Here is a 27,335-nt window from a genome sequence, read left to right on the forward strand (position 1 = left end):
TTTATCCTGCATGTGTGTACACAGCACTGCCACTTGTGCTGAAGCAGGAGACAAAAACTGGATTAATGAATGGAGCGGCCAATAGGAGGGCAATTATTACAATCTGTTCAGGTACGATGGACCTTCCTTCAGTAAAAGACAATAAAACCTCTCTTCTTCTTCTCCCTACACAGATGTGAATGTCGCTCTCAGGAAAATCGCCACTCTATTGAAGCCAGACAAAGATATTATTCAGAATGGGGAGCACATGGTAATTAAGACACTGAGCACTTTTAGAAACTATATCATGGAGTTCGATGTGGGAAAGGAGTTTGAAGAGGATTTGTCTGGAGTAGATGATCGCAAGTGCATGGTAAGAATTAAGGCCAGATTAGCCCATTTCCTCAACAAAGAGTTTCTCAGTGAGAAGATTAGTTTTGTATTCGCTCCGTGTGTTAGCCCTTACTACCTCAGCTGGGACACCACGTTATGTACACGGTATCCTTTCAGCAGTGCTGTCCTTTCTCTTACATATACCCAATCAATGTTTCTGGAATGCGGCTATTGCAGGTCATTTGTTTGTATGTGAAAAACAGTGTGTTTTGCAATTCCAGGTTGTTGTATAACTTTGTGTAAAGGTAAAATGTACATACAATTAGGTGAAATGGCAGAGCCCGCATTACTCTCTGTGTTAGGGAAATAGATTCAGCAGGGAAACAGTTGTTCCAAATTGTAAAATACTTACAGTGTACCTGAGATTTAAACACACAAGCATTTATATTTGCCTGGGGCATCCACTCCCTCTCTAATAGGAATGATACATTCCTCTGGGGCTTCCACATCGAGTGCGGTGCCGTAGGTACTGACACAGCAACATATACAGTGGCTTGCAAAAGTATTCGGCCCCCTTGAAATTTTCCACATTTTGTCACATTACTGCCACAAACATGAATCAATTTTTTGGTAATTCCACGTGAAAGACCAATATAAAGTGGTGCACACGTGAGAAGTGGAACGAAAATCATACATGATTCCAAACATTTTTTACAAATAAATAACTGCAAAATGGGGTGTGCGTAATTATTCAGCCCCCTGAGTCAATACTTTATGGAACCACCTTTTGCTGCAATTACAGCTGCCAGTCTTTTACGGTATGTCTCTACCAGCTTTGCACATCTAGAGACTGAAATCCTTGCCCATTCTTCTTTGCAAAACAGCCCCAGCTCAGTCAGATTAGCTAGACAGCATTTGTGAACAGCAGTTTTCAGATCTTGCCACAGATTCTCGATTGGATTTTGATCTGGACTTTGACTGGGCCATTCTAACACATGGATATGTTTTGTTTTAAACCATTCCATTGTTGCCCTGGCTTTATGTTTAGGGTCGTTGTTCTGCTAGAAGGTGAACCTCCGCCCCCAGTCTCAAGTCTTTTGCAGACTCCAAGAGGTTTTCTTCCAAGATTGCACAGTATTTGGCTACATCCATCTTCCCATCAACTCTGGCCAGCTTCCCTGTCCCTGCAGAAGAGAAGCACCCCCAGAGCATGATGCTGCCACCACCATATTTGACAGTGGGGATGGTGTGTTTAGAGTGATGTGCGTTTTGCATTTTGGCCAAAAAGTTCTATTATGGTCTCATTTGACCAGAGCACCTTCTTCCACATGTTTACTGTGTCCCGCACATGGCTTGTGGCAAACTGCAAACGGGACTTCTTGTGCTTTTCTGTTAACAATGGCTTTCTTCTTGCTACTCTTCCATAAAGGCCACCTTTGTGCAGTGCACGACTAATAGTTGTCCTATGGACAGATTCCCCCACCTGAGCTGTAGATCTCTGCAGTTCGTTCAGAGTCACCATGGGCCTCTTGACTGCATTTCTGATCAGCGCTCTCCTTGTTCGGCCTGTGAGTTTAGGTGGACGGCCTTGTCTTGGTAGGTTTACAGTTGTGCCATACTCCTTCCATTTCTGAATGATCGCTTGAACCAGTGGCGGACACAGCCAGCAGTGGGCCCCTGTGCAAAATTGCAATTGTGGGCCCCTATGACCTGCAAAAATGGGCGTGGCTATAACCTGCGCCGCGCTAAGCACACCGCGGCAAAAAATGAGTGGGGATAGAAGCCGCAGCAAAAAAATGGGCGTGGCAATGACCAGATGAGGGCGGAGCTAACTGATTTAAAGTGAACCCAGGGTGAGAGTGATATGGAGGCTGCCATATTTATTTCCTTTTAAACAATACTAGTTGCCTGGCGGCACTGCTGATCTATTTGGCTGCAGTAATAAACTGAATTACACCAGCAACAAGCATGCAGCTAATCTTCTCAGTTCTGACAATATTGTCAGAAACCCCTGACCTGCTGCATGCTTGTTCAGGGCCTATGGTTAAAAGAATAAGAGGCAGAGGACCAGCACGGCAGCCAGGCAACTGGTATTGCTTAAAAGGAGAGAAATATGGCAGCCTCAATATTATTCTCACCTCAGGTTCCCTTGAAAAGTGCAATGCAAAGACAGTGGGCCCAAGTTTTGGTGACCCTTTCCCCAGAAAATTCACATAATTGTGCAGGTTTTCTCAAGATAATACACATAATGTGAGCAGATTTGCCCAGAAAATACATTCAATCATGTCGGCAGATATGCCCAGAAAATACGTGCAATCATGTCGGCAGATATGCCCAGAAAATACGTGCAATCATGTCGGCAGATATGCCCAGAAAATACGTGCAATCATGTCGGCAGATATGCCCAGAAAATACGTGCAATCATGTCGGCAGATATGCACAGAAAATACGTGCAATCATGTCGGCAGATATGCCCAGAAAATACGTGCAATCATGTGGCAGATATGCCCAGAAAATACGTGCAATCATGTCGGCAGATATGCCCAGAAATTACGTGCAATCATGGTGGCAGATATGCCCAGAAAATACGTGCAATCATGGTGGCAGATATGCCCAGAAAACATGTGCAATCATGGTGGCAGATATGCCCAGAAAATATGTGCAATCATGGTGGCAGATATGCCCAGAAAATACATGCAATCATGTCGGCAGATATGCCCAGAAAATACGTGCAATCATGTCGGCAGATTTGCCCAGAAAATACGTGCAATCATGTCGGCAGATATGCCCAGAAAATACGTGCTCTCATGTCGGCAGATATGCCCAGAAAATACGTGCAATCATGTCGTCAGATATGCCCAGAAAATACGTGCAATCATGTCGTCAGATATGCCCAGAAAATACGTGCAATCATGTCGGCAGATATGCCCAGAAAATACGTGCAATCATGTCGGCAGATATGCCCAGAAATTACGTGCAATCATGCCCAGAAAATACGTGCAATCATGGTGGCAGATATGCCCAGAAAATACGTGCAATCATGGTGGCAGATATGCCCAGAGAATACGTGCAATCATGTCAGCAGATATGCCCAGAAAATACGTGCAATCATGTCGGCAGATTTGCCCAGAAAATACGTGCAATCATGTCAGCAGATATGCCCAGAAAATACGTGCAATCATGTCGGCAGATATGCCCAGAAATTACGTGCAATCATGCCCAGAAAATACGTGCAATCATTGTGGCAGATATGCCCAGAAAATACGTGCAATCATGGTGGCAGATATGCCCAGAAAATACGTGCAATCATATCGGCAGATTTGCCCAGAAAATACGTGCAATCATGTCAGCAGATTTGCCCAGAAAATACGTGCAATCATGTCGGCAGATTTGCCCAGAAAAGATGTGCAATCATGTCGGCAGATTTGCTCAGAAAATACATGCAATCATGTGGCAGACCTGCCCAGAAAATACATGCAATCATGTCGGCAGATTTGCCCAGAAAATACATGCAATCATGTGGCAGACCTGCCCAGAACATACACCTGCTAATATAAATAAAAAAAAAAACATTTACTCACCTGCAGCAGCAGACCTCCTGTCCCAGCCTCCATCCGGCGTGCAGCTCCCATGGGTGGTTGGGTGGGTAGGTAGCCTGGTGGGTGGGTGGGTAGGTAGGTAGCCTGGTGGGTAGGTAGGTAGCCGGGTGGGTAGGTAGGCAGCCTGGTGGGTGGGTAGGTAGGTAGCCAGGTGGGTGGGTAGCCGGGTGGGTAGGTAGCCTGGTGGGTGGGTGGGTAGGTAGCCAGGTGGGTGGCTGGGTAGCCGGGTGGGTAGGTAGCCTGGTGGGTGGGTAGGTAGCCTGGTGGGTGGGTGGGTAGGTAGGTAGCCTGGTGGGTGGGTGGGTAGGTAGCCTGGTGGGTAGGTAGCCAGGTGGGTAGGTAGCCTGGTTGGTGGGTGGGTAGGTAGGTAGCCTGGTGGGTGGTTAGGTATCACATATGTAGAAAGGACCATAGAAGTATAAAGATTATCAGACAGGACCTTTTTGAATGCAAAAATATCAAAAGCTTTATTGACACACATATAGAAAAAGTGATAAAAACTCTCTGTTAGAGATTCCTTGTACATATATCCAATGCATAATTTACAGCGTAAACATAAGTTTTGTTTGTAGACTTAGTGCAATTTCAAGAAAGGCAACGACACGTTCGTTTCGGGCACAAAAAAGGCCCTTCGTCAGGCCAAGTTGCAGAAAAACACTGTCTACAAAAGAACACACAGATAAATATACGTTAATAACATTAATATAATGTATGAATTTACCAGCACCTCACAGAGAGATAACCCAAGAGTGAAAATAATGGCAAAGGGTGGCCACCAGGTCCAAAATAGACCTCCACACTTGTCATGAGAAAAAGAAGAAAAAGGGGTGTCAAAAATCAAACAGGAAAATACAGACAACAGTGTAGAAAAGACCTGGCGTATTACAAGGACCTACGGATTTGGTAAATATCAATCCGCCGTATTCGCCATGGTCTAAGGACATTAAAAGAGATATTTAAACAGCTACAGCGACCAACCCCAAAGGTCTATGAATATCGACCCTGTTGTCATTGTAGTGAATGGAAACAAGGAGAACATAGAGAAAAAGGGAGCACATCAAAAATAAATACATTTAGGCAAACCTGTTGATCCTGCGGACCATGCACAATGAGGACACCAAGGAAGCAGAAAGACATCTGAACCAACCAGATGTAAATAACACCTTCAATAAAGCAGTGTAGAAAGGGTGGTTAGGTAGCCGGGTGGGTGGGTTGGTAACTAGCCCGGTAGGTAGGTAGGTAGGCAGCCTGGTGGATGGGTAGCCGGGTGGGTAGGTAGCCTGGTGGGTGGGTAGCCAGGTGGGTAGGTAGCCGGGTGGGTAGGTAGCCTGGTGGGTAGGTAGCCGGGTGGGTGGGTAGGTAGCCGGGTGGGTGGGTGGGTAGGTAGCCTGGTTGATGGGTGGGTAGGTAGCTTGGTGGGTGGGTGGGTAGGTAGGTAGCCTGGTGGGTGGGTGGTTAGGTAGCCGGGTGGTTGGGTTGGTAACTAGCCCGGTAGGTAGGTAGCCAGGTGGGTGGTTAGGTAGGTAGCCGGGTGGGTGGGTAGGTAGCCGGGTGGGTAGGTAGCCCGGTGGGTGGGTAGGTAGCCGGGTGGGTGGGTAGGTAGCCGGGTAGGTAGCTATCCGGGTGGGGGGCCAGACTCCTATCCTCCCTCCCTCACCTCGGGGGGCCCCCCTCCCGGTATGCGTGGCGGGAGAGCGGCAAATACAGGAAGTCTCCGGGGTTCCAGCAGGCGCTAGAGGCTCAGCCGCTTGGTCTCCTCTCCTCTGTATACTGCTCGCTACTTCCTGGTTTAGTAGCAAGCAGTATACAGAGGAGAGGAGACAGCTGAGACCAAGCGGCTGAGCCTCTAGCGCCTGCTGGAACACTGGATACTTCCTGTATTTGCCGCTCGGCTCTCCCGCCGCATGAGTATGGGCCCCGAGGTGAGGGGGGAGGATAGGAGTCGGAGCCCCCCAGGAAAAAAAATAATAATAAAAAAAAATAAAATAAAACAGCAATACTTAATGGGCCCCTGAAGCAACGGTACTTCAGGGGCCCTCGTGGGGCGGCACGGCCTGCTCGGCCGTATGTCCGCCCCTGGCTTGAACAGTGCTCCGTGGGATGTTCAAGGCTTTGGAAATCTTTTTGTAGCCTAAGCCTGCTTTAAATGTTTCAATAATCCCTGACCTGTCTGGTGTGTTCTTTGGACTTCATGGTGTTGTTGCTCCCAATATTCTCTTAGACAACCTCTGAGGCCATCAGAGCAGCTGTATTTGTACTGACATTAGATTACACACAGGTGCACTCTATTTAGTCATTAGCACTCACCAGGCAATGTCTATGGGCAACTGACTGCACTCAGACTAAAGGGGGCTGAATAATTACGCACACCCCACTTTGCAGTTATTGTTTTGTAAAAAATGTTTGAAATCATGTATGATTTCCGTTCCACTTCTCACATGTACACCACTTTGTGTTGGTCTTTCACGTGGAATTCCAATAACATTGATTCATGTTTGTGGCAGTAAAATGACAAAATGTGAAAAACTTCAAGGGGGCCGAATACTTTTACAAGCCACTGTAGCATGCTGTGAGATCACAGGTAACACGTGTAGAGCAGGGACAAGGTCCTCAAGCACCCAAGACTGAGACACCAAAGTGCACCCCTCCATTACTCCCACCCCAGCCGTCACACACTGGTTGCTATTAGACTAAGAGGCGCCCCAGGGCCCCCAACACATCAATCTCTAGTTATCTAGCTGCCATGTATCCCCTTTTCTTATATCTCTCTACTTCAAAGACAATAGAGGAATGATAGCTGAGTGAGTTGTGTGCTCCCCCCCCCACACACTGCGCCCTGAGGCTGGAGCCTCTCTTGCCTCTGCCCCGGCACGGCCCTAAAAACGTGTGTTTACAGTGGCAGTGAGGCACACTTTCATAGACGAATTGGCCTTGTGACACCGCAACTGTATCCTCACCAATCCGACGCTGTCCACCCAATGTTTAATGTAGTCACGAACAGGTAATGTATAGTGCATTGGGCACTGCTGGGGCACATTACACATTAGGGGGGAACAGCGCCGGGGGTTTTATCACAATCGTCCCAATATTTGTACCGCCGTGCACCCAATCAAGCAGGTTGGTCCTACGTCTGGCAGCATGTCCGACTAATTAATGCAACCAATTTTAGCTCGAAATTGGAGGCATTGTCAATCGTGCATTCACCGATTTTCATCTGACTCCGATTATGATAATCAAATTGGATCAAGGGCATAGCAATAGCCATAGCAGCTGCTATGGGACCCAGGAGCATAGGGGGCCAGTGGGTACGTAATGTATTCACCATTAACTTTCTTGTGTTTCTCCTTCCTCTGACTTTGTCTCAGTGCCCATGAACTATGTGAAATGTAGATTGAATGGAAATTGCCCCAATTAACTCATATTCATAGAGTATCGGCAGGTGGAGTGCCTACATCTCAGGGGCCCGTGAAAGTTTTGCTATGGAGCCCCATGATCTCTAGCTACTTCACTGACTTGGATGGTCGATCGTTCCCGCAAACTTGCCTGATGTATGACCACGTTAAGGGTTAATAATGCTACCAGTATGTTATTTAGTCACTTTATTTATCATACTTTATAAATACGCATCAAACACAGTCCCGATTCTTCTTTTGCATTCATAAGTAAAGAGAAGGGAACACCATGTACCGGCGCACATTGCTGATGGAAGCAGAGCTAATTTACTGTGGGGGAAAAGCATTTATGGTCATTATCTGGAGAGGTCTTACGTGTTCTCTCACAGCATAGTTCTTGGAATGTATCATTTCTATGTGCGCTTGTAGCCCTCGCACTCATTACAAATGACAACACACAGCATTAAATTACACACAACATCTGGATGAGATCAGCAATGGTTCTGCTGGAGGCCCTGCTCTGCCAAAGTAAACATTCCCTTCCTTTTCAGTTTATTCACCTCATGTCAAGTTATCTTTTCACGGAGAGGTCATGCTATGCATCTCCACCGAGAGAGAATTCACCCAAATCCAATCAAAGCTCAATGCACAGGGACTGCACAAGAAAAGATAAACTTATCTCTGTAAATTAATTACTGGTACATTTGTTGTGATAATAAATTAAATAAACATTAAACAACTGTCATGAAAAACATGTTTAAGCCACCACTATTTTTCATCTTATTAATGTATTATTAACTTTTTTTAAAGGACAACTGTAGTGAGAGGTATATTGAAGTTGCCATACTAATTTCCTTTTAAAGGAGTTATCAGGCGGTTTTAAGTAAAATAAGTGCCACTTACCCGGGGCTTCCTCCAGCCCCAATCTCCCAGCATGTTCCTCGCCGCAGCTCTGCAGTCAGCCGTTTGCCGCAGCTCCCTCCCGGCAATGACGTCAGGCCGACCTCCAGGTCAGCCTGTACTGCACATGTGGGAGCGGCGCTGTCACGTGGTCATGCTGGGGGATCTTTATAGCTATAATATATTACGCATCTTCCCTTTATTTCCCCCTCCTTCTGATGACATAAGACAGTGCACTTCCTAGTATAGACCTCAGTGGGAGTGTCTGAAGATTCTGGGAGGAGGGCGGGTAATAACAAAGAATACACAATTAGCAACAGGAGAAAAAAAGAGTGAGAGAGGAAATGATATCAGGATTAGCTTCATTCAAAGCTAACCAAGATTGAAACGGTCTAAAATAGGATTCTCTGCTTTTCCTTTAAAAAATTTACAGGGATCATAACGTGGACAGTGCAATACATCTGTCGTGTACGTAGAACTATACTGTGTTAAAGGGGCACTATGGCAAAAAATTGTTAAATTTACAATATGTGCAAACAAATAAGAAATACGTTTTTTACAGAGTAAAATGAGCTATAAATTACTTTTCTCCTATGTTGCTGTCACTTACAGTAGGTAGTAGAAATCTGACAGAAGCTACAGGTTTTGGACTAGTCCATCTCCTTACAGGGGATTCTCAGCAAGGCTTTATTCTTTACTAGCTGACCTAAGCCTGTTTAAAAATGGGCTCTAGGTCTTTCACTGCCGCCTGCCCGTCGCACGCACCCGCCCAACACACACGCAAGCACGCCCGCCCGCCTCCTGCCCCTTCCTGCGTCCTGTTCCAGCGGCTGTGTTGGTGCAGGACATGCGCAGTAGCGCAAAACACTGACACAGGGACAGGACGCAGGCAGGGACACTTGTATTTTAAATATGGAGATAAAGATATTCCCTAAAAAGGATTTAAACAATGATGCTGGCTAGTTTCCCTGCTTGCTACACAGTTTTTTGGCAGTTGGACAGGGCAACTGCCATTCACTAAGTGAAAATAAATCCTTGACAATCCCCCGTGAAAAGATGGACTAGTCTAAAACCTGTCGTTTTTGTCAGATTTCTACTACCTACTGTAAGTGACAGCAACATAGGAGAAAAGTAATTTATGGCTCATTTTACTCTAGAAAAAACGTACTTCTTATTTGTATATGTTTGCACGTATTTTACATTATACAATTTTTTACCATAGTGCCACTTTAATCTACTTATATATGTGTTTTTTATTTCTAGGTTCGCGTCGGTGTCACTTGTTCTTTAAAAGGAAATAAATATGGCAGCCTCTTTATACCTCATTTTTAAACACAAGATATTACCAATATGTCTGCTTACATAAAAGCAGGAAGTAGACAAACTGCAGATTTATTATTATTTACTGTATTTATAAAGCATCAGCATATTACGCAGCGCTGCACAATAGATAAATGGAGTAAGGGCTGGTTCACACTTGGTGCTTTTGCAGCGCCATGCTGATTGTTGGCGATACATATTGCGCCACCTTAGCGGTATGGACGAGCTCAGCTCGTCCATTACCGCCAGAGGGTGCCGCTCAGGCCCTGCTGGGCCGATTTTGACCAAATAAAAAGCAGCACACGCAGCCGGCACTTTGCCAGCCGCGTGTGCTGCCTGATCGCCGCCGCTCTGCGGCGATCCGCCGCGAGCAGCGGCGAAAGAGGGTCCCCCCAGCCGCCCGAGCCCTGCGCAGCCGGAACAAATAGTTCCGTCCGGCGCTAAGGGCTGGATCGGAGGCGGCTGATGTCAGGACGTCGGCTGACGTCCATGATGTCACTCCGCTCGTCGCCATGGCGACGAGGTAAGCGTAACACGGAAGGCCGCTCATTGCGGCCTTCCGTGTTACTTTTGGCCGCTGGAGGCGATCAGAAGAACGCCTCCGGAGCGCCCTCTAGTGGGCTTTCATGCAGCCAACTTTCAGTTGGCTGCATGAAATAGTTTTTTTTTAATTAAAAAAAAACCTCCCGCAGCCGCCCTGGCGATCTTAATAGAACGCCAGGGTGGGTAAAGGCATGGCTAGCTACTTTCTAAAGTGCTGTGGATGTTGTCAAAGCTATACAAATAAATAAATAAATAATAATAGCAACACAGCTTTTCCTTTACCAGCTAATGCTAATTAATTTGCAGTGTATATGCAAGTTGTCCCCATCCCCCCCCCCCCCAAAAAAAAATCACCTGCAACTGCATTTGACTCACTGGCATCTGCATACAAATTGCAACAAAAGTTGCAGCAAACTGGGAAAATTAGGAATTCATTTCTAACATATACACAGCACAGCTGTCAGTGGATCTCCAGCTTCTCCATGCCTGTTTTTACCAAACGGCCAGCACTGCCTTCTACTGTGCAATGCCTGTGTTGGCATCTGATCTCAGCACCTTTGGTCTAAATATTACGTCAGGCACTGACAGAAGCTGGATGGATAGCAGAGAACACTGATGAGACCAGATGTATAACGCTTGTGTTACAGATATGTAACTAATGCTGGCATACAAAGCTAAAGAGAACGGTGGGTGGAGCTGAGACACACAGAGGCAAACGGTCCCAGAAAAGCCCTATCTTCATATTCAGGGCTCCAGTAGAAGCATTGTGTCCTTAACCCTCCTGGCGGTATGAAAAATTCCGCCAGGAGGCAGCGCAGCAGTTTTTTTTTTTTTTTTTTTTTTTTAAATCATGTAGCGAGCCCAGGGCTCGCTACATGATAGCCGCTGCTCAGCGTCACCCCCCCCCCCCCCCCGCACGCTTCGATCGCCTTCGGCGATCTCCAATCAGGAAATCCCGTTCAAAGAACGGGATTTCCTGGAGGGCTTCCCCCGTCGCCACGGGGCGGGATGGTGTCACCGACGTCGGGACGTCATTGGGAGTCCCGATCCACCCTTCGGCGCTGCCTGGCACTGATTGGCCAGGCAGCGCACGGGGTCGGGGGCGCGCGCCGCAACGGATAGCGCCGATCGGGCGCGGGGGGGCGGAGATCGGTGTGCTGGTGCAGCTAGCAAAGTGCTAGCTGCGTCCAGCAAAAAAAAAATTATGTAAATCGGCCCAGCAGGCCCTGAGCGGCACCCTCCGGCGGCTTACCCCGTGTCACACACGGGGTTACCGCTAAGGAGGTTAAAGGACAACTGAAGAGAGAGGTATATGGAGGCTGCCATGTTTATTTCGTTTTAAGCAATACCAGTTGCCTGGCAGCCCTGCTGATCCTCTTCCTCTAATACTATTAGCCATAGCCCCTGAACAAGCATGCAGCAGATTAGGTGTTTCAGACTTTAAAGTCAGATCTGACAAAACTAGATGCATGCTTGTTTCTGGTGTTATTCAGATACTACTGCAGAGAAATAGACCAGCAGGGCTGCCAGGCAACTGGTATTGATTAAAAGGAAATAAATATGACAGCCTCCGTATACCTCTTACTTCAGTTCCCCTTTAACCACTTGAGGACCCACCCTTTACCCCCCCTTAAGGACCAGCGCTGGTTTGAGTGATCTGTGCTGGGTGGGCTCTGCAGCCCCCAGCACAGATCAGGGTGCAGGCAGGGAGATCAGATTGCCCCCCTTTTTTCCCCCCTATGGGGATGATGTGCTGGGGGGGTCTGATCTCTCCTGCCTGCTGTGGGTGGCGGGGGGGGCACCTCAAAGCCCCCCTCCGCGGCGAAATCCTCCCCCTCCCTCTCCTACCTGGCCCCCTCCTGGAGATCCGGCTGCACAGGACGCTATCCGTCCTGTGCAGCCAGTGACAGGCTGTCTCGTAATTTTAGTAAGAATCCAGAGAGCCACCTATTAATTGAAGTGCAACTAGTAATAGGAGCCAGCAACAACCACCGCAAACACTATTTACAAAAAATTCTTGTTGCTGTCTCATGCACATGTACAAAATTTTATTACCGCCTTAGCTGTATATTGGAAGATCACAACACATTAAAACAACAGACACTTAAAATCACTACCTGGCCAGGAGCGCTCACTATTTTAATAAAGGGGACCAGACCTGTGCATACATGCAGCGTGATCGCCCAGCCTTGGCCTATGCAGAAAACGCTTTGCACCACACTGGTCTATACGGTCCTCATCCCACCACCACAACACCCAGCACGCTGTGCTCTGCTGACTCGAGTGCCTACTATTGGCACAGATTACGGATCCTCATGACATAGCTATGTACGGGGTTCCGCCCAGAATGTTCAGACTTTAGATTTGCGTGTTGTCATCTGCCTCATGGTAACACTGGTTTGCTAAGGAACTGGCTCTGCATAGCGTATACTGTCACTTAGTGGCTTTGATATACTTGCACTTTCAGATGGCGGACTCCTGTCCGCTTGGCCAGACCTACAGTGCACTGGGTCTCTTGAGTCACGCAGACATATCTCGTGTCATGATCCTCTGAAGCGGTCAATCCTCTTGGCTGTTAGCAGTAGAACTAGGGATCCCAGCAGTATGGAGTTTCGCTCAGCGTGCCGGCGTTTGCACGTGGAAGGCCAGCGCGAGCACTCCGGAGGTAGCCACGCCTACCGACGCGTTTCGCCCCGCCCACGGGGCTTTCTCAAGGTAGCGAATGACAGTAGGTCTGCACACCCCTCCTCTTAAGCTCAGTCACTCATACTCCGCCTCCAGCTTGTATTCACCATGGCAACAATTGCCTCTGTTTACTCATATTTCCTGGTAGCGGCGGAGGAGATTGATGGCTGGGAGAGAAGTGTTAGATTTATACTCATTCAAAGAATTCCACATTATCACATTTTGTTACATGGGTGATATCGTGGAGTTTGACTTTGTTCAGCCAGCATGTATTAATGCTTCCATATTCCAGAAGCTGATTATTGCTCTTATAAGAAGTAAACAAGGTTCAGATCAGTATTCAGACCTCTGGGTGTCAGAGTTCCCAGACGGAAGATCCAGGTCTGTTCAATCTTGTAAAGATCTTTTTCAATATTGCCACCTCGGAAAGGTATATGTTGCTTGATTATACCTTTAAAGGTCAGGCCATCAGGTTTTCCGTTATGGAAGTCCCTAAAATGTTTCCCTAAGGGACTATCCAAATCTTGGTTTCGGATGTTTCCTAAATGGTCCCCAATGCGCTTACTTAGGCGGTTTTTGGTTTTCCCTATATACAGGAGATTACAGGGGCATCTGATAGCATAAACTACACGTGTTGAGTTACAGTTTATATTATCACGTATATCGAAAAGCATTGTACCATCATGGTTAGTAAAGGTTTTACTCCTCTCTACGTATTTACAATTTACACAGGATCCACAGGGGAACATCCCCTCTCTCACTGGATATCTGTCCAACCATGTCTCAGGCTGTGTGGAGTGGAACTCAGATCTCACCAAACGGTCTTTTAAATTTTTTGCTTTTCGTGCCGTCATAAACGGTCTTTCTCCAACACGTTTTTTTATTTCATCGTCTAACATGAGAACATGCCAGTGTTTCTGGAGGGATTTCTGCAGATCAAACCAGTGAGGTCCAAAATCCGACACAAATCTTATTATCTCGTCCTTAGAGGCAGGGATCTTCTTCTTTCTCCTTGCCATAATCAAAGAGTTCCTGTCTCTTTCTACTAGGGCACCCATTGCCTCATCAATCATTGGTTCAGGATAACCCCGCTCAAGGAACCGAGATTTTAATTCATCAGATTCTCTAAGGTAGTCTTTACTCAAAGAACAGTTACGCTTAATTCTTGTAAATTGTCCTTTAGGTATTGCTCTTTTTTGGGATGGAAGGTGAAAGCTGGAAAAATGCAACAAGGTGTTTCCCGCCGTAGGTTTGCGGTAAGTACACGTTGTCAACATCCCATCTTGTTTATTAACCATCAGGTCTAAAAAGGACAAAGACTCCCTATCATATTGGTAGGTTAACCGTATGTTTCTCGAATTGCACTGTAATTTGTCTACAAACTCAGTAAGCTCGGATTCGGTGCCACGCCAGACCAGGAGCACGTCATCGATGAACCTCAGCCAGAGCACAACATGGCTCCGGAAGAGGTCCAGGGGGTAAACGTCCTGCCGCTCCCAAAGCCCAAGATGTAAACAGGCATACGCTGGGGCGCAGGACGCCCCCATCGACGTGCCCCTGATCTGGCGATAGAACCGACCGTCGAAGGAGAAGCAGTTGAAGCTCAATACCAACTCCAAAGCATCACAAATAAACTGGTTATGTTGGACTGATTCCGGGAATTGTTCATTGAGAAAAAAGGCCGTAGCTGCAATTCCCACTTCATTAGGGATAGAGGTATAGAGTGATTCTACGTCAATACTCGCGATGAGATCATTTGCCTGTACCTCGACCATACTCAATGCCCTTAGGGCATCGCCAGTGTCTCTCACATATGATGGCAACATCTCAACCATATTTTTAAGTTTGAGGTCAAGGTATCTTCCCAATCTTTCTAATGGTCCCTCATTTCCCGAGACGATGGGACGGCCGGGAGGGTGCGTGGAATTTTTATGTACCTTGGGTATTATGTAAAACACCGGTATACGGTAAGTATCCACCCAACAATAATCATGTTCGTTTTTTGACACTACGCCCCGATCACGGCCGTCATCCATCAGTTGATTCACCTTAGACTTTATGGCTGGGAAAGGATCAGATCTCAGTTTCACATAAGTATTTTCATCACTCAATAGCCGCAAACATTCCTCAACATAATACCCAGTGGATAGTAAAACAACGTTTCCACCCTTGTCACTGGGTTTTACCGTTACATCAGGTAGGTTTCTCAAATATTCCAAAGCCTGCTCCTCCCCCAAGGTAAGATTCTTCTCCCGATTACTCGGAACCCAGTGCAATTTGTTGAGATCTCTACATACAAGTTCCTTAAAGGTGGACAAACGATGTGATAATTGTGGCATAAATTTAGATTTGGTTTTTACGGCGACCGGTAGGGGGTTGAGTACCCCGCTACAGTCATCTGCATCAGGGGCCAGTGGGCCCGCTTCGTCAAAAAGGCTTTCAAGATCTATAAGCGCCTCTCTATCGCCTATGTTGTCAAAGAGTAGAGGGGCCTTCTCTGGGGGATTGGTCTCAGTATCGGTATTACCATATGTGAGAGAGAGCTGTATTCGTCTCAAAAAGAAGGTGAGATCCTTATATGTTTGGAAGGGGTCACCTTTAGTTGTCGGGGCAAAAGAGAGTCCGCGTGCCAAAAGGGAATACACATCCGGGCCGAAGGTGTGAGGGGTAAGATTCATGACATTGTTTAACCCTATTTGTTTTGTTTCCTGACTGGCTGAACCCTCTTCTCTACCACCTCTTTCTTTTGTTTCCCTATCTCTTTCTGAGGATCCTGCCTCAAAATCCCCTTCACTTTTTCCTTTGGATTCTCTTTTTCTTCTTCCTGTGCCTCGTCTCCCTCGTTTTCTAAGTCTGTATCCTGATCTAAAAAAACGACCGTCGTTTTTCCTGTGATGTCAGCCCCTTGGGAACCCACTGAACCCGTACTTGGGTCTCTAGGTCGTCGTCTGCTCATGGACCGATTTCTCGGTCGCCCTCTGTCACATTTGAAGAATGCCCCCTCGTTCCAATCTGTTACATCCTCCTGAAATTTAGTCTGCTTGTCCCTTTTGATCTTTTTTTGGTTTTTCTCAACTTCAATCTTGAGCTGATTATTTAACTTCTCAAACTCTTTACATTGACTAAACGGTTCTAATTTGAGTCTACTAATTTCAATCTCTGACTTCAATTCCTCATTTTGTAGACTTTCTTCCTCCACTATCATTTTCATTATTGTTAATCCTCTCTCTATACACCCTTCTTTCCACACCGTCATGAATCTCTCCGTTTTAAGATGTTCAGCCGGGATGATGCGTTCCCTAATGCCCCACGGAATCACTCGCGCTTTTATATAGGATTTTAGGGTGGCTATGTTCCACCTCCTCCGTAAAGATTTTAAAGTAAGTCGCTTATGTTCCCTGAAAAGGGGGCTCAAATCCTCCTGTTTGTCATTACTTCTGATCACTTCTTGTTTGCCTTCAGAATTCTCAGCCTGAAAGGCTGAATCAATATCAACCTCAATATCATCACCAATCATGTACGCCATTTCTATGGAATATTTTTCCTCGAGTTTAAAAACCTGCGTGTGAGATCAAACCACTAGGCAGCAATAGGCATTCAGCCCCTATTATAGGGGGCAGAGCGTGTCTCATCTGGCGTACACCAATAATTCCGTAATTTTAGTAAGAATCCAGAGAGCCACCTATTAATTGAAGTGCAACTAGTAATAGGAGCCAGCAACAACCACCGCAAACACTATTTACAAAAAATTCTTGTTGCTGTCTCATGCACATGTACAAAATTTTATTACCGCCTTAGCTGTATATTGGAAGATCACAACACATTAAAACAACAGACACTTAAAATCACTACCTGGCCAGGAGCGCTCACTATTTTAATAAAGGGGACCAGACCTGTGCATACATGCAGCGTGATCGCCCAGCCTTGGCCTATGCAGAAAACGCTTTGCACCACACTGGTCTATACGGTCCTCATCCCACCACCACAACACCCAGCACGCTGTGCTCTGCTGACTCGAGTGCCTACTATTGGCACAGATTACGGATCCTCATGACATAGCTATGTACGGGGTTCCGCCCAGAATGTTCAGACTTTAGATTTGCGTGTTGTCATCTGCCTCATGGTAACACTGGTTTGCTAAGGAACTGGCTCTGCATAGCGTATACTGTCACTTAGTGGCTTTGATATACTTGCACTTTCAGATGGCGGACTCCTGTCCGCTTGGCCAGACCTACAGTGCACTGGGTCTCTTGAGTCACGCAGACATATCTCGTGTCATGATCCTCTGAAGCGGTCAATCCTCTTGGCTGTTAGCAGTAGAACTAGGGATCCCAGCAGTATGGAGTTTCGCTCAGCGTGCCGGCGTTTGCACGTGGAAGGCCAGCGCGAGCACTCCGGAGGTAGCCACGCCTACCGACGCGTTTCGCCCCGCCCACGGGGCTTTCTCAAGGTAGCGAATGACAGTAGGTCTGCACACCCCTCCTCTTAAGCTCAGTCACTCATACTCCGCCTCCAGCTTGTATTCACCATGGCAACAATTGCCTCTGTTTACTCATATTTCCTGGTAGCGGCGGAGGAGATTGATGGCTGGGAGAGAAGTGTTAGATTTATACTCATTCAAAGAATTCCACATTATCACATTTTGTTACATGGGTGATATCGTGGAGTTTGACTTTGTTCAGCCAGCATGTATTAATGCTTCCATATTCCAGAAGCTGATTATTGCTCTTATAAGAAGTAAACAAGGTTCAGATCAGTATTCAGACCTCTGGGTGTCAGAGTTCCCAGACGGAAGATCCAGGTCTGTTCAATCTTGTAAAGATCTTTTTCAATATTGCCACCTCGGAAAGGTATATGTTGCTTGATTATACCTTTAAAGGTCAGGCCATCAGGTTTTCCGTTATGGAAGTCCCTAAAATGTTTCCCTAAGGGACTATCCAAATCTTGGTTTCGGATGTTTCCTAAATGGTCCCCAATGCGCTTACTTAGGCGGTTTTTGGTTTTCCCTATATACAGGAGATTACAGGGGCATCTGATAGCATAAACTACACGTGTTGAGTTACAGTTTATATTATCACGTATATCGAAAAGCATTGTACCATCATGGTTAGTAAAGGTTTTACTCCTCTCTACGTATTTACAATTTACACAGGATCCACAGGGGAACATCCCCTCTCTCACTGGATATCTGTCCAACCATGTCTCAGGCTGTGTGGAGTGGAACTCAGATCTCACCAAACGGTCTTTTAAATTTTTTGCTTTTCGTGCCGTCATAAACGGTCTTTCTCCAACACGTTTTTTTATTTCATCGTCTAACATGAGAACATGCCAGTGTTTCTGGAGGGATTTCTGCAGATCAAACCAGTGAGGTCCAAAATCCGACACAAATCTTATTATCTCGTCCTTAGAGGCAGGGATCTTCTTCTTTCTCCTTGCCATAATCAAAGAGTTCCTGTCTCTTTCTACTAGGGCACCCATTGCCTCATCAATCATTGGTTCAGGATAACCCCGCTCAAGGAACCGAGATTTTAATTCATCAGATTCTCTAAGGTAGTCTTTACTCAAAGAACAGTTACGCTTAATTCTTGTAAATTGTCCTTTAGGTATTGCTCTTTTTTGGGATGGAAGGTGAAAGCTGGAAAAATGCAACAAGGTGTTTCCCGCCGTAGGTTTGCGGTAAGTACACGTTGTCAACATCCCATCTTGTTTATTAACCATCAGGTCTAAAAAGGACAAAGACTCCCTATCATATTGGTAGGTTAACCGTATGTTTCTCGAATTGCACTGTAGGCTGTAGGCTGTCTCCTGTCACATGGCGACGATCCCCGGCCGCTGATTGGCCGGGGATCGCCGATCTGCCTTACGGCGCTGCTGCGCAGCAGCGCCGTACAAATGTAAACAAAGCGGATTATTTCCGCTTGTGTTTACATCTAGCCTGCGAGCCGCCATCGGCGGCCCGCAGGCTATTCACGGAGCCCCCCGCCGTGATTTGACAGGAAGCAGCCGCTCGTACGAGCGGCTGCTTCCTGATTAATTAGGCTGCAGCTGGCGACGCAGTACTGCGTCGCTGGTCCTGCAGCTGCCACTTTGCCGACGCACGTTATGAGTGTGCGGTCGGCAAGTGGTTAAATACTATTAAAGGAATATTTAAGAAAAAAAAAAGATCTTAAAGGGAACCAGAGATGAACCTGAGGCGGGAAAATGAAAAAGATGTTATACATACCTGGGGCTCCCTCCAGCCCCATACGCTCTGATCGATTCCACGCCGCCGTCCTCTGCTGCCTGCATCTACGAGAAACAAGTCCCATCACTGACGTCATCGGAGCCAGCTACGCAGGAGAAGTGCGCCCTCTACGCACTTCCCTTACGCTTAGACTGGCTCGGACTGACTGAACAGCGGGGACCCGGTTCTCGTAGCTGCGGGCAGAGGAGGATGGCGGCGTGGGATCGATCAGAGCGTATGGGGCTGGAGGAAGCCCCAAGTATGTATAACATCTTTATTTGTTTTTTATCTATGGTTCCGTTTACCTTACCTGGGGCTTCTTGCAGCCCCCTGGAGTCATCCTGTGCCCTCGCTGCTGGGAGTGCTCTGCGCATGGCGATCACGGTGCACAGTAGCTGGCGACGATAAGCCAGCTTTGCGGGGGGTTGCCGCTGCTGGCCGGAGGGGATCAGGAGGACGTTGTGGGCACAGGATGATTCCAGGGGTTGCAAGAAGTCCCAGGTAAATTAAAATCATTTTTTTAAACTTAAATATTTCTTTAAGGTAGCCATACATCTGGCGAATTGGCGGCCGAACGATTATTATAATCGGATCGGATAAAAATCAGTGCCACCAAAAGCATGCCCATTCGATGATGCATCCTATTTCAGCCCAAAATTGGTTGCATATATCAATTGGACATGCTGCAAGATGTAGGGCCGACATGCTTGATCGGGTGCATGGCAGTAATGGCGTGCGATAATGGGATGAGCGGCGCAGTCCCACCTAATGTAAAATGTACCCCCCTCCTGTGCAGTATACTTTACTTGTCCGTATCCACCGCTGGCTGCGTCCGCAATCCCCATACACGCGCCCCACAAAGTACCGGCGCAACATTGCCGCAAAATCAATTCAGAATAGGCCTGCGGTGTATGGGCAGGCATCAGATTTTTCTCCGATCAGATTCAATCAGAGAGAGGTCTGGCTCTTGGTCGATCTGCCCACACATTGTCTGATGTCTGGAAATGGTGTGCAAAAGTCACAATTCCCAGGTATCTTATTATACTGTAATACCCACGGAAGCTTGTACCTCACTTAACCCCCTTGGCAGTATGATTCTTTCTGGATTTTAGGGTCTAAAAGCGGTTCAATTTTTTTGCATACTTTTAGACCCTAAAACCGGGAAAAAAATCCTGCTGCTAGGGAGTTCTACAACAGCCCAGCACGTACTCACCTCCCTGAGATCCAGTGCTGCAGTTTTCCCTCCATCCTCGGGTGGCGCTGTAACCATGTAGTGAGATAGTCACCTGTCGTCATGACGACAGACGGCAATCTACCAGGGGGATGCAGAGCCTCCGTAGAGAGGAAGAAGAATGGCGGCTGACGTCGGGATCCTCCGGGAGGTGAGTGAAAACTCCTGCTGCGCGCATTGCTTTGCATTTACCTACGGCGGCTACCACGAGTCACGTTTGGGGTTACCACTCCTGACTAGTTTTTTCCACCCCTAGCTGGACTCATGATAACCACTAAGGAGGTTAAGGATTGTGGACAGAAACATGGAAATTATTTAGGACAGTGCAGAACTGAAAATGTAATAGATTCAAACATAAAGATTGGCTTCCCCCTAAATTAGCTCTAGACTATGATGGACAAATTACTATGGTATTAGACTGTGAGCTCCTCTGAGGACAGTTAAGGTGCGTACACACGCACGGACCCGTCGTTGCTGCGGGTAGTTCATGCCAACTATGTACGCTGTAAAGCACTACAGAAGATCACATGCTATATAAATGCTGAATAATACATTTTCCAACTAGGATATTTTTTTTAAGCAGTCAAGTTTATTGAGAAATAATTGCATCAGATACATGTTACATGTTGTTAAGGTTGCTGCACACTGATTGTCAAACTAGGATTTAATTGTAGCCACTGGGTGGCAGTGCTCTGTTTTAATCTAAATGCAAAAGTGTTCTTTATTTAATCAGTTCAGGTGAGGCAGGGTCAGGATGAGGTGTCTTTAATAGGTTAGTTGGTATTTGTCATAATACCAGCAGCCCCCAGCCCTGTATTGTCCTGTTTCATAGTCCAGCCTTGGCTTTGGAACAGCAGAGCCACTAATAAAGATGCTCATTGGACAGCTCAGCACAACGGCTAAAGCATAAAATAGAGCAGCCCTGCACTGGATGCCAGTGGGGTTTACAACTATGTTCAGCTTTTGTTATATAATTGAAACCCCCTATGTGATGATATCATGGCTGGACATATGCATGACTTGGGCACACAATAACCACATGCCCAAATATTGTGGGTTTCAACTCCCTGGTATTAGCAGAAGTCCTGCAAGACCCCAAAAATTCCCCAGTCCCCAAGTAGCTGAAGCCTATCTCTAGCCTCACCTTCTGGTCTGTCCCTATTCTGCCCTATATACTGTGTCTAGCGCTATCTGGAAGCCCCAATTTAGGCAATATTTTTATGCATCTGTAGAACACAATTTTAATTAAATCATGATTAAGGCTAGGTTCACATGTGACGTTGCTGAGTTGCGTTATAAAGTCTCATAACACACTTACCGCACTGCAATTAAAACACTATGCGATGTTCACAGTGCGACACTAGCATTGCATTGTAGCGTGTAGCACTATGGTACCCCACTGCTACAGTGCATTACCTCTAAACGCACACATTACCAGGTACAGGAAAGTATACTTTTTATTGACTGTATCCTTTTCTTACCACTTTTTTGTTTCGTTGCGTTGTAATGCTGTGTTGCAACTTTACAACGCAACGTCCCACGGTTCATTCATTTCCCTTGCCGGCTTGCCAATTTTTTCAATTAAAGTCAATGGCGGTGCCTCATGTGTCCAGAATCTGCATGCACCTGATGTGCCTGATACCGCTGCACAATGATTGATGCACCTCACTACTAAGTGAGTCTATCTTGGCTTTACCTTTTTTTATTTTGCAAAAAAGTCAGTGTTTCTTACAGACTTTATATAGAAATTAGGTACATATGGTACATTTAGGCTATCCAACAATGGCCGCTCTATATTTACCTCACAGAAAAGTGTACTGTCAAATAGGATAGCAGCGGATTGTCACAAAATGAACAGCTGATCTATTCCACAGATGGCAGCTCAGTGCTGCTTGAGAGTGCGGTGATGCTGCGGGAAACACTATTCATAAGTACTGAAATAAACTGTAAAATGACACACTAAGACCCTTGACCACGGCTTTCGGCTGCTGGGCTTCAGACATGGCACTCGCTTTGGTTACCGTCTCCACTTGCGCAACTTTACAAATTTGGTAGGTGGTGTGGGTAGTGTTTCCTGCTCTCCGTCTCTGCTGATAGGAAAGAATGGAGAGGAATGGAGTTCCTGAGGGGTCCTCAGCAGAGCTAGAGATACTGTAGGGAACTTCAGAGATTAACAGACACATCGCCAGCAGCATGAAAGAGATATGCTATGGTTCCTACCTCATCATCACAGAGAGAGAATCTTTCTGACCAGAACAGCATCTGCTCTAGTTGTCCCCCACATGGTGAGTGAGTTGCTCTGCAGCTCCATCAGTAACTCATCTACTGACCTCTTCCCAGCTGCAGCTAGCTATAGGTACTGTGACTCACCACTTTAGTTTTTACCATCCATTTTTATTTTTTTTATTACTTGGACTTTTGCATATATTTTATTTTATTAACTAAAATCCACTCGGTTTGCCATAGTGCCCGTTTAAAGACCACCTTGGCCAAGTGTCATCTAGTGATTATACCCTCCCCCTAAGAGACCCGAAATCTTCACAACTATGATTCATCACCCTCACATCCCCAGACCTAAAACATCTGTATAACACAATCAACAAATATATGTGAGTTCCGTGTTACAACCAGGATATAGGCTCATATAATACAATACAATAACATTTCTAAAGCGTTTTTTTCCCACAGGACTCCAAGCGCATAAATATGTCTCAGATCAATACAGGGTTAAAGGCTGGACTGTGTTACAGAGGAAATAGTCAGGTGTTTATAAATGCCAGGCTAAACAGGCGGCTTTTTAGTTTGGACTTAACGTGGACCTGAACTCTTGCACAAGACAGAAGGAAAACATAGAGAAATGCACCCTGTATGTACTTAGAGAGTTTAGCCGGTCTAATTCCCCCTCATTTGTGTCTAATCACAAGATGAAATTTGATGTCTTCCCTGTGTCACATGACTGCCACGGCAGAGATGGCAGATAAGCTCATTTGAAAGCACTGGATGTTAACAATATGTCTGCTTCCATGAATCAGGAAGTAGAAACAGTGCAGATTTATTTTAGGATTTGTATCAGGTGTAACAAAGAAATGTTTTGTTTAAAGGTTATTATGCTGCTGCCTATCTTTTAGAGTAGAGAGGACATTCTGAGTTCAGGTCTACTTTAAATGCTTCCAGGAATGGAGATGTCCTGATTGGGTGTGGCAGGGAGATCCAAAGTCTATGGGCAGCATGACAGAAGGCTTTCTCTCCAAAGATTTTGAGGTGGACTTTGGGGTTGACTAAGTTATTAGATCCTTTTGATCTAAGATTGTGGTGGATGTGATGCACTTACAACAAGTCCTTCGGGTATCCAGTGCCCAGATTGTGCAAGGAATTGAATGTCAATAAGCCAGTCTTAACATAATTCTCCATTTTATTGGTAGCCAGTGAGTAAGCGAAAAGTTGGTGTTATGTGGCATTGGCTAGTTAACAGCCTTGCAGCAGCATTCTATTCTATTTGCAGGAGGTGCAGGTCTTTTTTTTAGAACCCTATAAAGAGAACATTGCAGTAGTCCAGCCTTGATGTTATAAAGGCATGAACTAGGGTTGGAAGATCTGTTGGGGGTATGAGGTGTTTAATCCTCGCAATGTTCCTTAGGTGAAAGAATGTTTCAGCTAAGATTTGATTCCTGAAGCTTAATTCCCCGTAAACCAGTGCACCAAGGCTGCACACTAAGGTTTTAATTCATGAAGCATTACCGCATTCGGTAATGCTGAAAACAGCTGACTGTTATGAGCTCTTAGGAAAATGTCAATTCATCAGAGCAGTTACCGCATGAAAAGCTGAAATTACGGAGTAGTGAGATAAATTACCGAGTTGTGCGGTGATTATCTCAGCACATGTCAGTAAATGTCAGCAAATGTCAATTCATCAAGGTTACAGCATTCGGTAACATGTGCAGTGATTATCTCCAGCTCTCCCCTGTCGATAACAAGCTTTGAATGCCTTCAGTGTGGATGTCCCCGTAAATGACAGGAGCAGGCAGCCAATAGAAACAGCCCCTGTCTCCTTGCAAGTGCTGCTGATAGGTCGTGCAGGCTTCTCGGGTGGAATAAGCTTTTAGACCCCCCCCCCAGGCAGCGAGCAGAGAGAAAATAACAAAAGATGTTTTCCAGACACCCTTCGGTAGTGCAACCCCTTGTGTGCCGGTTTGAATATGCAGAGATTCTAGTGGGAGCTTGTGGCGCTTCGCTGTCGAGAGCTGACCTTCGATAACAAGAACCTTAGTTTTGTTAGCATTTAGTTTTAGCCAGTTATTATTCATCCATTCCTGATGCTCAGCTAAGCATGCGTTTATATGTAAGGTAGGGTCTGTGACATCAGGTTTGAATGATAAATATAGTTGGGTGTCATCAGCATAGCAATACAATGTCAGGCCATGTTTTTGCATGATTTTTCCAAGTGGCAGCATGTATATGGTGAACAGCAAAGGGGATAATAACGTGCCCTGGGGTACACCATATTTCAGTGGTACAGGGTTTGGGAGGAATGGTCCCAAGGCTACCCTTTGTGTTCTGACAGCCAGGAAAGAGTTCATTAACTTGAGAATAATGCCATCTATGCCACAGTACTCTTGTAGCCTGTTGATCAAGATTTCATGATCAACTGTGTCAAAAGCCGCTGAGAGGTCAAGCAAAATCAAAATAGAACATTGGTACTTTTTCAATTAAAGAGTGCTGAAAAGTTATTTTAAAGAGAAGATATAAATGTATCTCATAGAAGAAAACTCAGGAGATTATTATTATTATTTATTGTATTTATAAAGCGCCAACATATTATGCAGCGAATGAGATAACATTATGTGCATATGGGCCATAATATCCAAAGTAAAACAGTTATCCAATGCCAGTATCAGACAAGCAGACGGAGGAAAGGTAACATCCAGTGCAACTCTCTCACTCATTAGTGGGATTTTACTGGTGTCTGTAACAGAAAAGGAGAGAGAAGAGAGCGCTTCTATGGCGCAATACCTTTAATTCAGTTTGCAAATTGCAAAAGAAGTGCAGGTACAAGATCACAAATTTCTACAAGCGTAGCTCACATGCCCTGTGTTGCACTCCATGGGCATCAACCATGGCCAGTGGGGATAGCAACAAGGGTACATGGGAGGTCTAGAAGCTTGTGTGCTGGGAGATAGTGGCAATGAGTTTTGACTCATCAGTGTGTCTTTGACATAGTCACCACTATTTCCCAGCACACGGAGCTCGCTTGGCTTCTAGACCTCCCAGGTACCCTTATTGCTGTCCCCCAATGGCCACGGTTGACAGCCGGGGAGTGAAATATGGGGCATGTGGGATATACTTGGTAGAAATTTGCAATCTTATGCCTGCACTTCTTTTGCAATTTGCGAATTGAATTAAAGGTATTGTATGATAGAAGCGCTCTTATCTTTTCTATTTCTAAAATATCTGTAGTTGCCTTTCCCAAACCTTTTCTTCATGGAAACCGTATGATCTAATTAAAATTGTAATCTCTTTATTAGCTCTTTTAAAGCAGATCATAGTAAGTAAGTTTCAGACGATCTTCAATTAATATGGTCAGGCAGCTGCGTACATTTGAAAACTGTTACATTTGGAAGTGCATGGAAACACATTCCACAAATTTTATGGAGGCTTATCTGAAGGCAAGCTTGCATTATTTTTCCAGTAAATGTCAAATGAATTAATATATATACTTACCTATTGGCATAGATACTGTAAATATGTCTGCATCAGGTAGCCTAGACACCCAGCATCCAAGTGTTGTAGCATTAAACTGCATTATAAATTGAGTGGGAGGACAGGAAAGGCCCCTCTCTTGGGGCACAGTAATATCTAGGGATAACCCATAGCCATAGCTGCTGCTAAGAGGCTCAGGAAATGATGGGTCCCATCTATAATAGCCAGTAACTTGTACTTACCAGGGCAGAGTTAGATGCCTTAGGTCCAATTCACACTGCAACATGAATGCAGCGGATGCTCAGGGTGCGCTCGTGTCTGCGCCGCGTCGTACACATACCTGCCATTTTGTATCTGTTCCGTCCACTCCCCACTTTGTCCACTGTACTGTCCTCCACTGCTGCTACTCCTCCAACCGCTGATCGGAGCCTGGAAGAAGCATGGGGCGCTCTGCTGGATTGTAAAAAATAAAACATGAGTCCTGTCTAAGAAAAGGGAGGGTTGTGCTGGGCACCCATCTGTCAGTGGAGGCGGAACTCAATCCGCTGGGCAGGTGAATTGGCATTCTGCATGCTGTGACCAACCTAGTGGGAAGGAACATTGTACGTTGCTATAGACTTTCATTGCATCCTGTTAGCAATGAGATTACGATACGGTTGTGGGAAAAATGCAGCAGGTCAGGATTTTGCATGAGTGGTCCAGCCTGTGAATGTTGCATTAGTGTTCTGATTGACAGTGTGAACGCATCCTATTAATAACACAGGATGTGTTTACTACCCGATTTTGCATTTTCCTGCGTTCCAGAAAATGCTGTTTTTCAGTACAGTGCAGTGTGAACCGGCCCTTACTCTCTAATGAAGATCCCTCCAAGGAAGCTGTGTTGAGTTTTTCATGAATTATGAATAATGCTGAGCAACTCAGGAGAGGTATTGGCAGTGGCGTAGAAATAGGGGATGCAGAGGACCGCACACCTCTATGGGATAGGGCTTGGACCAGTACAAAAGAATACCCAAGCAGATTTTCAGTATCTTTTGGCCCCCTATACATTCCCAGGGCCCGTGCTTCCATAGAGGCATAGGGGGCAATTGCTCCAGGGCCCCAGAGTCTGTGCAGGCCCTCAAGGTGTGTGTCCCCTCCCCTCCAGCTATGGCGACCCCATACAAGCCTGCAGGGAAGAGAGGCGCCATGGGGAGAAGAGTGTGGAATACGATGCTGCCTCCTGCGTCCTGCCTGGATTAGATAAGACCCCAATGTGTGTACACTCTGGATTTGTAAGGGAAAGGAGGAGGGGAATAATGGGGTCCCAACAATGCTTTTGGAGACAAATGATGGACAGCTAATGAGTTTGTGTGGCTAGGAGTGTGTTTGGATGGGTCATGGGAGTTGGCTCAGAGGCTGCGGGGGCGTTGCTAGAGCCCCCCCATATTACTTTC

At 46.0% G+C, this 27,335-nt stretch overlaps 1 protein-coding gene across 1 annotated transcript in view; it reads left to right on the top strand.

The window, feature by feature from the left end:
• Positions 1-27,335, top strand: part of RBP1 (retinol binding protein 1) — a 68,392-nt gene that overhangs the window by 12,811 nt on the left and 28,246 nt on the right. The window contains exon 2 of the mRNA XM_068280537.1: positions 174-352. Coding sequence (XP_068136638.1) covers positions 174-352 — 179 coding nt within the window. The remainder of the gene's footprint in view (positions 1-173; positions 353-27,335) is intronic.

This window comes from Hyperolius riggenbachi, chromosome 4, assembly GCF_040937935.1.
Source record: "Hyperolius riggenbachi isolate aHypRig1 chromosome 4, aHypRig1.pri, whole genome shotgun sequence".
Classification (NCBI taxonomy): Eukaryota; Metazoa; Chordata; class Amphibia; order Anura; family Hyperoliidae; genus Hyperolius; species Hyperolius riggenbachi.